This window comes from Bufo bufo, chromosome 1 (assembly GCF_905171765.1).
Source record: "Bufo bufo chromosome 1, aBufBuf1.1, whole genome shotgun sequence".
In the NCBI taxonomy this organism is placed as follows: Eukaryota; Metazoa; Chordata; class Amphibia; order Anura; family Bufonidae; genus Bufo; species Bufo bufo.
The window spans coordinates 163,132,549-163,145,326 of record NC_053389.1 but is presented as its reverse complement, the minus strand read 5'-3'; the positions used below and the strand labels follow the sequence as shown (position 1 = coordinate 163,145,326).

General features: G+C 42.1%; 1 protein-coding gene across 1 annotated transcript in view; it reads right to left on the bottom strand.

The window, feature by feature from the left end:
• Window positions 1-12,778, bottom strand: part of JHY (junctional cadherin complex regulator) — a 135,030-nt gene that overhangs the window by 79,858 nt on the left and 42,394 nt on the right. The window contains exon 3 of the mRNA XM_040431396.1: window positions 1,040-1,493. Within this exon, the coding sequence (XP_040287330.1) occupies window positions 1,040-1,493 (454 nt within the window). The remainder of the gene's footprint in view (window positions 1-1,039; window positions 1,494-12,778) is intronic.

The window sequence follows — 12,778 nt, the reverse complement described above, 5'->3', positions numbered from 1 at the left end:
TGAAAACAGCAGAGTGAAAGAAACAATTATGCTTTTGGGGAATTTGGATAATCTTGGCTCTCAGAAAATATTGAACTACATTTTTCTAAAACTAGGAAGGGGAATATTAGGAGTCTTCTTGTTGATTGAACTCTGGATTAATAAAACTGGGTTGGCTTTGTGGAGTATTTATTACATAGATTGTAAATGGCTTTGGAACTACTGGAAAGATGATGTAGATGGCTTCTGTAATCGTGGGACATTTATGGGAAGTTCTAGTAAATGTGGAAAATTAACAACCACAGCTTGGTTCCAGAAATATGTTCAGAGCAGTTGTCACTTCCCTTCCCCCATATTGCACATACTGTAATTCTTTTTGCTCAGTTGGGAGGCTTTCTTAGGATAAGGGAAACTTAAAGGGGTTACCCAAGATTAAAAAAAGGAACAAAAAAAAAAACAGGGGAAAAAAAACATGTCTGATTTCTTAGAGAATTGGTGTCAAACTTGTCCAGGGGTTGTGTCTGGTATTGCAACTCAATTTCACTGAAGTGAATAGGACTGAGCTGCAATACCATATGCAACCGGTGGACAGGTGTGGCACTGTTTTGGAATGAAAAGGAAAGTTTTTCTAATACTGGTCTACCCTTCTAAAAAATCTCAGTTTACAGCCTACAGTGAAATGTCATTAATTATAATTAATTAGCTTATAATTACTATCAGGCAGGAGATTGAAAAAGTCTATTGTGTTGAGTCACACTGAAACTGTACACTCTGGACAGTGAGGGGCATAGATATCTTGGGTGGGCTGTTTGTGTCACCCCTATCTTTAGATATAGGCTGGGAATACTATGCTTCACTTTTACAGAAGTTAATATGTTGATGTCATATGGCTTGCTCTAGTACATTATTCAGGTCTTTAAGACCAAATTGACACCAAGTTAAGGGCACAGAAAAGGCAAAGACACTTGACAACACTTGACGTTCACTAGGTAGGTCAATTCTTGTTCATTAAGACACAAGTTTCATGATGATGCTCACAAGTCAATCCTCATGGTCTCACCTGTTCAGATTTGGTTTCCACTATTTTCTTTTTGTGAATGTGAACGTAGGATTGAGTTTTCTCTTTCCTTACTCCCAAAGTAACCTTGTTCTTCTCTATAATGTCTTTTTTAGATGCCTCTGGTTGTGCCATGGTCTTTTTATCCATTGCGTTCTGGTGGGCTCCATGTTTTCTTATTTGCCTGCTTTCTTTAGATTTTGGTTTTGTTGTAGCTTCAACCTTCTTGTTCTTGGAGGACACATCATTAAGGGGCTTCCAAAATGGGTGATCATCTACACTATCCCTGTCTTCTGAGGTGTCTAAAGTCATCTCTTGTGAACATTGTTCCGAGCCAATAGAGGACACATCTAGAAATTCCTCCTCATCCTGGTCATATTTGTGGAACAGGTTCTGGTGCTTCCTCCAGTCTGGATCATATCTTAATTCAGAGTAGGATGTGTGGATCTCTTGTGCCCTAAAGAAAATTTTATAAAGAGGTTAGACTGACACAAATCTTCCAGAATTATGTTATGCTTGGGTATATTATTATATTATTGGGTACTTGGGTTTACCGAGTGTTTAATACTGATGCCCTATTCTTAGGAAAGGTCATAAGAAAGTCATTAGTGGAGGTCCATCTCTTTGCACCCCAACTAATCAGCTGTTTGAAGAGGCCACAGCGCTCCAATGAGTGCTACTGCCTCCTCACAGATTACCAAGCACAGTGCTATACATTGGACAGTGGCTGTGCTTGGTATTGCAGCATAGCCCCATTCACTTAAATGAGCTGTACCTAGGCCTATGATGGCTAACCTCCGGCACGCCAGCTGTGGTAAAACTACAACTCCCAAGATGCCCCCTTGCATGGCTGTTCACGGAACTCCATATAAATGAATGGGGCATGCTGGGAGTCGTAGTTTCACCACAGCTGGAGTGCCGGAGGTTAGCCATCACTGGCCTAGGCCATGTGACCAATGAATGTGACGTCTGTGGCATAGGAAGAGGCCATGGCTCTCACTGGAGTACCAAGGCTGCTTCAAACAGTTGATCCTTGGGGATGCCAGGAGATCTTTACGAAGATCACTATATGGGCACAATTGTATCTGTTAGCGACATTTCGCAAATCTGCCTTTTGAAGCTTTTAAGTAAAGGCCCCCAAACACATTAGTTAAAACTTGGCTGGCCACCAGTCTTATGTGTATGGGTAACTCCTGACTCTACCTCGACTGAGGATGTCAGGGAGAGAGAAGGATCAGCATTGACTTTCAGTGCCCAATTATTTTGTTCTCCCGGGAGCAAAGCTGCAGCCAGAGGTCTCTGGAGAGGTTAGAGAGGACAAAGGTTTTTGACAGCTCTGTCTCCTATCTCTCCATCCGAAACACATACACACTTTGCTAAACCAAGGGTGTATGAATAAGGGGCAGTCAGCAGAAATAGCTGCGGACAGCGGAAGGTGACATACAGTTGCAAGAAAAAGTATGTGAACCCTTTGGAATGATATGGATTTCTGCACAAATTGGTCATAAAATGTGATCTGATCTTCATCTAAGTCACAACAATAGACAATCACAGTCTGCTTAAACTAATAACACACAAAGAATTAAATGTTACCATGTTTTTATTGAACACATCATGTAAACATTCACAGTGCAGGTGGAAAAAGTATGTGAACCCCTAGACTAATGACATCTCCAAGAGCTAATTGGAGTGAGGTGTCAACCAACTGGAGTCCAATCAATGAGATGAGATTGGAGGTGTTGGTTACAGCTGCCCTGCCCTATAAAAAACACACACCAGTTCTGGGATGGCTTTTCACAAGTAGCATTGCCTGATGTGAATGATGCCTCGCACAAAAGAGCTCTCAGAAGACCTACGATTAAGAATTGTTGACTTGCATAAAGCTGGAAAGGGTTATAAAAGTATCTCTAAAAGCCTTGCTGTTCATCAGTCCACAGTAAGACAAATTGTCTATAAATGGAGAAAGTTCAGCACTGCTGCTACTCTCCCTAGGAGTGGCCGTCCTGTAAAGATGACTGCAAGAGCACAGCGCAGACTGCTCAATGAGGTGAAGAAGAATCCTAGTGTGTCAGCTAAAGACTTCCAAAAGTCTCTGGCATATGCTAACATCCCTGTTAGCGAATCTACGATACGTAAAACACTAAACAAGAATGGATTTCATGGGAGGATACCACAGAGGAAGCCACTGCTGTCCAAAAAAAACATTGCTGCACGTTTACAGTTTGCACAAAAACACCTGGATGTTCCACAGCAGTACTGGCAAAACATTCTGTGGACAGATGAAACCAAAGTTGAGTTGTTTGGAAGAAACACACAACACTATGTCTGGAGAAAAAGAGGCACAGCACACCAACATCAAAACCTCATCCCAACTGTGAAGTATGGTGGTGGGGGTATCATGGTTTGGGGCTGCTTTGCTGCATCAGGGCCTGCACGGATTGCTATCATCAAAGGAAAAATGAATTCCCAAGTTTATCAAGACATTTTGCAGGAGAACTTAAGGCCATCTGTCCACCAGCTGAAGCTCAACAGAAGATGGGTGTTGCAAGAGGACAACGACCCAAAGCATAGAAGTAAATCAACAACAGAATGGCTTAAACAGAAGAAAATACGCCTTCTGGAGTGGCCCAGTCAGAGTCCTGACCTCAACCCGATTGAGATGCTGTGGCATGATCTCAAGATAGCGATTCACACCAGACATCCCAAGAATATTGCTGAACTGAAACAGTTCTGTAAAGAGGAATGGTCAAGAATTACTCCTGACCGTTGTGCACGTCTGATCTGCAACTACAGGAAGCGTTTGGTTGAAGTTATTGCTGCCAAATGAGGTTCAACCAGTTATTAAATCCAAGGGTTCACATACTTTTTCCACCTGCACTGTGAATGTTTACATGGTGTGTTCAATAAAAACATGGTAACATGTAATTCTTTGTGTGTTAATAGTTTAAGCAGACTGTGATTGTCTATTGTTGTGACTTAGATGAAGATCAGATCACATTTTATGACCAATTTGTTCAGAAATCCATATAATTCCAAAGGGTTCACATACTTTTTCTTGCAACTGTATATAGTAAGAAACATGGTTTCACCACATGTAGCTTGTGGTTCTCATGTGAGTTTATGAATGTCAACCTTATGAAGGGGACCATAGTTTCCCCAAAACTCTTTCTTTTTTTTTTTACTTTGTATGTATTTTAATGAAATAAAGAAGATCTTAACCTCAAGACTGTCTACACTGGGTTTTGAATCGCCGGAGCAGGATTCCGAATTGGTTCTCATGTGAGTAGCTTTCTTAACATATTGATTAGATTTAACAGCACAGATAATTTTAGGAGAGGAGTGGGCTGATCGTGGAGGTCACAGACTTAAGTGTAGTTAAATGCTATTGCCATCTTTTTTTTTTATTATTGCCTTCTGCTAATTTTTCAATTGCTCTTTATTAAAATTTTAGAGCCGTTTTCCTGTACAGTTTGTTAGCTTCTGTGTATTTGCAGAGTAGTAGGTTTTCTGTTTACACCAAGTCCCGTCAAACAGCAGCCCTGATGGCTGATTCTGTAGCCCTTATCTCTGAACTCAGGACAGCTTAAAACACTCATTACAGCTCATTTTTTAATTAAACTGTTATGAATATGGCTTGAATAAATGTTTGAGCTGTCAGGAGTTCAGAAATAAGTGTTACAGACTGAGCCGTCAGAGCTGCTATCTGACGGGACTCACTATAAGCAGAAAGGCTGCTGCTCTGCAAATACACAGAAGCTGACAGCTGTATAGGGAACACGACTGAACATTTTTAATACAGACCAATTAAAATGATTTTTAGCCTACAATAAATAGAATGCAATAATAAAAAATTGCCCCCATAGTTATCCAAACCCTTTAAGGAGAGCAGTGTACAGACTTAGATGTACGTAGTTGAAGGAACAGTCCCCCAGCAGCACAGAGTATTTTAGCAGAACAGTATGTTGATCTTGTGGGAGGTCACTGACTGAGTAAAACATAGGGAAAGGATATGTGAAAGGCACCCCACCACCACCACCACATAACCCGCTGCAGATTTGTATTGTTGGCCGCTGTCATTTTGTTGCTGGAGAATAAAGTAATAAAACTCTAAACTGTAATCATAATAATTAATAATCATAATATTGTACAATTTCCGGCATCCAGGTGAATGTGTTTGGCTGCGTCTCACTTTCTAATTGTCCGTCGTTGTAATGTGAGTGGTTTAAGCCTGTCTGCAGCCACAGCCATTAAGAGTAATGATCGTTTAATTAAAGTTAAGAAATGGTTTTAATGCAACGTGAGTGATATTGGATTTTTACACCTCAAACTGTTCCAGTCAGAAATGTGTTTCTCCTTAATAATCTTATAGATTTTGCCCTTTTATTGCCTTTGCCGACTGTGCCATATAGCTTAGCGTGTCTCAGATAGATAATCAGTACCGAGCTTTCAGATGATTATTATTCATTAGATGAGTTACTGACAACCCACGGCTGCCAGGAATCTGATGACAGTCATTTCACTACACCCAACCGTACATGGACAATTCACCACCATCCGACACGCGCACCCATGTTAATATAAAATATGTTTTCTGGTCAGATAGACTTTGTATAGCAATTCAATTCACTATGTTCACTATCTCTGCTTACTGTCGGTTGATGGAAACATTCAGTTTACCTCTAGAAGCTGAGAACTTGTCCTAGCCTAATACTTCCCTGTATGGACCAGAAGGATGCATTTTACCTCCACTGATACATTGTAGCAAACTATCAGGACAAGAGAGGATTGGGAATTGCCTAGACTGGATACAACTGTAACAAAGTCTGAGCTGTGAGAAATATATGATTTATACAGAGTGCAAGGCTCTGGATATTAACAAGAATGTTCTCATTCTTTAACAGCAAGCAGAGATCTTTAAAATGTTGAGGAACTAAAAGTGGTTGTACACATTAGGTTAACAGTGGCTGAACCCATCTAATTTGAATGTGGGTGTCCTGACTTTGCCAATGTTGGGGAGTTGGATTTCAACTTGCCCGCTCCTTTTTCTTTTCAGAGATAAACCGCCTCTAGGGGTGTCCAGTAGCTCCCCTCTCTCCAATCAGAACACATGCACACTCTGCCGAGCTTGCATTGCATGTGTATGGGGGTCGATAGGAATAGTTGAGGAGGTGGACATTACTGTTACATGTATTAGCCCCCATATCTGGTGTTCATCTTTCAGATATGTTAAGCCAGTGTTGTTTATAAGGAGGGATACTTCTCACTGGAACTAAAGGCTGCATTGCCATGAGGACAGTGGAAAAGTAAGGGGTACATCACTTGGGGGGGGGGGGGAGAATATTGGGACCCTAGAGAACAAGCTCCACCTCTGTAGTTGGGTACCAGGTTCCAGACTTTTAGAGGGTCTACAGTATATTCTGCAATGTTTAGCATTTTGGGAATACAATTGGTAGCACTGTCCATTGATAAATGTTGCACGTGTTTCATGGGTCATATTTACTAACCTACTTGCGCCATTTTCCATTACAAGCAGTGTTTCCGTTACATTGTTAACACCTCACAATGGTGGATTCATTTCAGATGTTCAACCGAGACAGTGGAAATTTTTATTTGTTACTGTGAGGAAGACAGGAAGAATCGAGAATTTACAGATGGCTTCTCAGGAGCATCTGCCGCTAGCCCACAAAAATCCTTTTCAAGGGCCGGAGTAAATGGATGTAAACACTTGCAAGGCAACGCTGCCAGATGCTCCCAGGGTGGAAGTCTGCCCATTCTTTGCCAAACTATTGAAGAATCCTATTAAAACATTTAACGACATTTAATCCCTGTGTGTTTGGCATAAGATGGGATGTGTTTATGAGGCTCAATGTCATTTGTCCCTGGTTATTAGTTATCTCTATGCACTGCATTGATCCTACATGATGTCCATGAGAGGGAAGCTGATATTGCTCATAGAAAATACAGGTTCTTGGTGTCACTGGATAAGACAAGGTGACGGGGTACAGACTGCATCATTTGCAGTACAGTTTATTAGATTTCCATTGCTCATGGCTTTGTATAGAGCTCATGTTCAGATGCGGAACCTAAGGGAACAGGGTGGACCAGGAGATAGAAGTGCTCAGCTGGCGTGGCACCTGACTGGCACCATGTCCTGTGGGGAGGAGTGAGACATAACTGAGGGATTCTTCTGCAGGGAGAGAATAGATTAGGAAAAGGAAGAAGTCTTAGCAGGTAGAGTGAGCAGAGGCATGCTCAGGTGTGGCCGTACAGACAGCTGCTATTAATAGGAAAAAGTGTAGGATATCCCACACTTGGGGTTCCCAAGCCTAGGGAGTTCTATACATATCATGGTTTGGATCAAGGTAGTGCCCCCACAGAAATTCATCAGTGATGGTTCAGCCATCTGTTATGCACCCCACTGCCTTGTAGGGCCTTGCAAAGGATGTATGGCTCTTCAGCGGAAGAGGGTTGTAAAAATAGGAGTGGATTAGGGCCAACACTTTTGGTGCCATACTCAAATCTTTCTGAAGACAATTTTCATTAGTTGGTGATTATGGGGCAGTTGAACAGGGTGCCTCACATGTCCCCACTAAAGGGGGCATCACTAGTCCTATTCGAAAGTATGATTTAGGCAGCATTTAGCTTTGTTATTTGCATGTCTTTCAGCAATGTTACACTCCTCAACAGTGAAATTGCAACACCAAGAAGGAAAAGTTGTGAAATTATAGGAATCACAGGATCAATAGACATGTTAACCAGCTATTTCCTTGATTTGCATAACCTTAAGGCTTGTCCTTTTTGATGTTGAAATTTCAGTGTTGAGTGGTGTATTTCAGCAATATAATATATGGTAAGCCATAGAAAGTATGGCACAGGGCAACATGAATCTAAGGCTGGCTCTGCATGTGATGGTGGTCGCCACTGCCATGGATATGTCACATGCAATATATACAAGTCCAGTACATTCACACTGTTATATATAGGGCCAGACTAAGGGGGTGTGACCTGTGCAAATACACAGGGTGCCTCACACTCCCATTGTAAAGAGCTCTCTTGTTGGCTCTGAGCACATCAGCTAGCTGCAGAGAGCAGACTGTCATGGATAGTGATGGGCAGGCACAAGAATAATTCTATCCTGTTCTTCTGTGTTGCTGTGTGCTGCCCGTAACTTCTTCTCTTAAACTGCAGCTAGGAGGATGAAGGACCTTTAATGACATTACAGTCACATGATCAAGGTACTGCAACCAAGCACAGCAGAGGAGGAAAACTTAGCAAGCAGGGATCCTGTCCTGCTCCTCAAGGCACAACAGCAGCTGGAGCTGTTGACCCTCTATTGTTTGCAACCAAATTTTGGTACCTAATAATTGTATTACTGCACTCCTGGTCTCTAGATAGGGCAAAAATTATATCCTCAACAGTACTCTATACATAGGAGACATCCAGAAGATCAAAGAGGACAAAGCTTGGTTTAGAGGGAGATGTGCCTAAGAGCCGCTAAGAGGGATTTGATAGGTTTTTATGTAATTCTGTAGTTCATGGAAATTTGGGATGTATGAGCTGCTAGAAGAATCTAGCCCTGCCCAAAAGCATGCCTCAGAACACGTGTCCACCAACCCAGTAGTTGCTGCAGCAGTGGAAGAGATATAAGAACACCCACAAGGCTGCATAAGGCACAGCTTGCAGAGTTAGTCTTCCCACTACAGGTGCCATGCAGAGGTGTCACAGAAATGGCAGGAGCATTGTGCATTGTTCTACCAGTGGTGCACCAGAACAGCACTGCAGCGCATGCATCATGCCCATGAAAAAAGTGGTGCAGTAGTGGTGGAAACCATACACATTGCCATGCTGGGGGTGCACAAAAGAAGAAGCGCTACAGACCAGGTCAGCAGAGTAGTCTGGTGGCCTGAATCAAGTCCTTGGTTAGGGTTGTGGATCAGTGGTCACCATGACTGCAGTGACCTGAAGAGAGCTGCAGATGCAAAGGAGGGCCATGCCATGGAGCTTGCAGGGGAATCTACCTGCTGCATGAGAGTCAAACAGGAGAGGCCATGGTAATGGACCAGCATGTGATACTGAGGTGCTGCTTGAGAGCAGGAGTGGAAAGAAAGGGAGAGTCCCTCCACACAAGTGTGCCACAGAAGACAAGATGACCCGCAGATCACAAGAGCTGCAGCGACAACAGTGGCTTACAAGTTGATATACATAGGAATGAAAGAGAGTCTCAGTATCACCAGAGTGCCATGTAAAATTAAAACTGGGCAGCTGAGAATAAGGTAAGCGCCACTGGGTCAGAGGAGCCAACACCATGGTCTGTGTGTCAGCCCCTGGGAGCAATGGGGCAGCTGGAGGAAAAAATATCCTGGGCAAGTGTGACAAGCTGCAAGGAGAAGACACTTGAGCCCTAGAAGCCAAAACATCATCCCTGGACCATTGACGTCCCCTTTGGACTAGAACTTTCGTAAATATGGACCGTATATAGTTGCAGAGACTCTACATATGTTAAGGAAGTACAAATATGTGGCTTTAAGAGACTGTAATCAATTCGAGCATAGTATCCTCATGCTGAGTGGTATAACTGGCAAGCGTATGTACCCGTGAAAATGTCTGATGCAAGGTTTGAAAAACCAAGCTCTCCTGTGGAGCAAAGATATGTACACTACTCACAAAAAGTTTGGGACATATGGCTTGTGGGTGAAATTTCAGGATGAACCTAAAATGCACTCTACCCTTTACATGTGAACTTAATGTGACCTTCTCTAAACTTTTGAATGCACATGTCCAACTGTTCAGTGTTTCAGTACTTTTTGCACAACTTGCTGTTCTCTAACAAGGAGCTTAACGGCAAAATTTAAAACAGGTGTTTGATCCATGAATCTCCCAATAAATTTCCTGGTTCAATTAGAATTGGTATTTAAACAGTCCTCCTCATCTTGCTGTTCATATTTTGACATCATGAGACAAAGACGACACCTAACAATTGATCACCAGTACCTTGACATTGTGAGGCTTCAAGCAAGATGTTCTCAGACGGAAGTGGCCACTGAGCTTAGAGTGTCACAGTGTCATCAGCAGGTTGCAACAGAGATACAGAAAGACTGGAAGAGTCACAGAAAGGCATAAAAGTGGACGTCTGTTGGCCACATCCCACACTGATGACCGCTTCATTGTGAACAATATCCTGGATCCGGATGATGAATGCCGCACAACTCCAGGAACATTTAAGGGAGGTGGGAGGCAACCAAGTGTCACCACGGGGGTCATCAGCTTGCATGGGCCAGGAAGCATCTATGCTGGACAAGGGTCTAATGGGGGACTAATGGGCTGTTCTCTGATGAAAGTCAATTCATGCTGAGCAGAAATGATGGCCACCAATGATGCTGGAGATGTCAAGGAGAGCGCTATGCATCAGCCACTGTTGAAACCAGACGAGCCTTTGGTGGTGGTGGTGGTGTTACAGTGTGGGCAGGTGCGTCTAGTCAATACAGAACTGCCCTACACTTTGTGAATGGTGCAGTGACAAGCCCATACTACTTGAATAACATAATTAATCCAGTCATTGTGCCTCTGCATGAACAATACAGACCTAATTTCATCTTCATGGATGACAATGCACCAGCTCATAGAGGTTGCATCTTTAGGGAACGGCTGCTGGAGACTGGGGTACCTCAAATGGAATGGACTGAATTTTCTCCAGACCTGAATCCTATTGAAAACCTATGAGATAAGCTGAGTCGCCGTGTAGAGGCTCGTAACTCTGTACCCAAGAACCTTAATGACCTGAGGGCTGTCCTTCAAGAAGAGTGGGATGCCATGCCTCAGCAGACAATAAGGCGACTTGTGAACAGCATGAGATGTCGTTGTTAAGCTGTAATTGATGCTCAAGGCCACATAAGTTATTGAGACATTTACATTTTGTGGGGGTATACCCTCCACTGTCGTTGGCTTTTGTTTCAATAAATTGTTTGAGATGAGAAAATCACTATTGCATGCTTCTACTTAAATGTCCTACTTTCATGATATAATATCACTGTAGCGTGAACTTTTTACGTTTTCCATAAATTTAGCCCGTAAGCCAAATATCCCTAACTTTTTGTGTATACATTGTACTACAGTTTTTTTGTTTTCTCTGCAAAAATTTCCATGCCCCTATCTGCCTTTTATTCAGCTACATCTAAAAAAAACCTGGAAGTGCTTCCCCGCCCGCACTTTTTATACATGCATATACAGACCTGCTGCATGTACAGTATGTATACAGACATGATGCATTCACACTGTTATGTATGCAAAATGGGTGCATTCACACTTATATAAATATTAAACTAGTGGGTTCATCCTGTTGCATTCAAGCCGCCCAGTCTCCGAGTGAAGACATGCACTTTCGCACTCACATCTACGTGTTGTGGTTCCCTCATTTCCATGCACTCCTAATAGCCCATAAATTGGAAACAATTGCCTATTTAAATTATTAAGAATTGCAGCGAGGTAATAATTAGCAGTCCCCATCTTTACTTAACAGCCTTGCATACTAATCACTAAATTGAATTATCTCTTCAATATTCATCATTGCCCTCTGCAATTTACTGTGGAGGATGCTAATTGCTCTCCATATGTTTCGCATTTACTCGTTTTTATTTGCAATGTGTAGATTAGGAGCTTTCTGCGGAACACATTTTTTTTTGTTTTGCAACTATTAAAATAAAAGGCATTCAACTCTGCGCAGTGAAGCCCCACATATCACACATTACAAAGGAACAATCACCTTTTTATGTGTGGCGAGCGCTCAGCTCGGTGGGTACTCCGCACAGGAGAAGGATAAAACCGTCCATAATAACATGTAAAGTATGTTCTAAAAATATCCGCAAACAGCCTTTATTATGTTAATATGGCGCTTATCAAGTGGCCCAGCTCGATATTCTCCTGACTCTAAATGGTCTGATAAATCCATCTTACACCCAGAAAATTTCAATTTATAAAAATATCTATGACCGAAGAAGAACCCAAAAAATTCAAAGAGGAATTTCGTGATTCACAAATTGAATTTAAACACGGTCTTAATCTGTGGATCCATGATTCAGTAGATTGGGAGAGTTGGCTGGATCAATGTTATCAGGGCGGGTTGCTCTGTGGTTAGGCTCTTTAGGGCATACAAGCACCCTTCACGGCTACCATCTTAGGGTGTAATAGTGTTTAGTATTCTTCTTTTTCGCCAACTAGGAGACCAGATCCTGCATCGGATTTTCTGCAGTATAGTAGAAAAAGAGAGCACCTCTGGCTTTCTCCACTGCACAAAGCATTGGTATACCTAGCATTGCTCTGGTGGGTAAGACCCCTTTCAGCCGCTGTTATTACTGTAATTTCTGTTTTTGGTATTGGTCATTATCTTTGGTACTAATTGAACCATTGTAAGGATATACAGTGGGGGAAATAATTATTTGACCCCTCACTGATTTTGTAAGTTTGTCCAATGACAAAGAAATGAAAAGTCTCAGAACAGTATCATTTCAATGGTAGGTTTATTGTAACAGTGGCAGATAGCACATCAAAAGGAAAATCGAAAAAATAACTTTAAATAAAAGATAGCAACTGATTTGCATTTCATTGAGTGAAATAAGTATTTGAACCCTCTAACAAAAAAAGACTTAATACTTGGTGGAAAAACCCTTGTTTGCAAGCACTGAGGTCAAACGTTTCTTGTAATTGATGACCAAGTTTGCGCACATTTTAGGAGGAATGTTGGTCCAC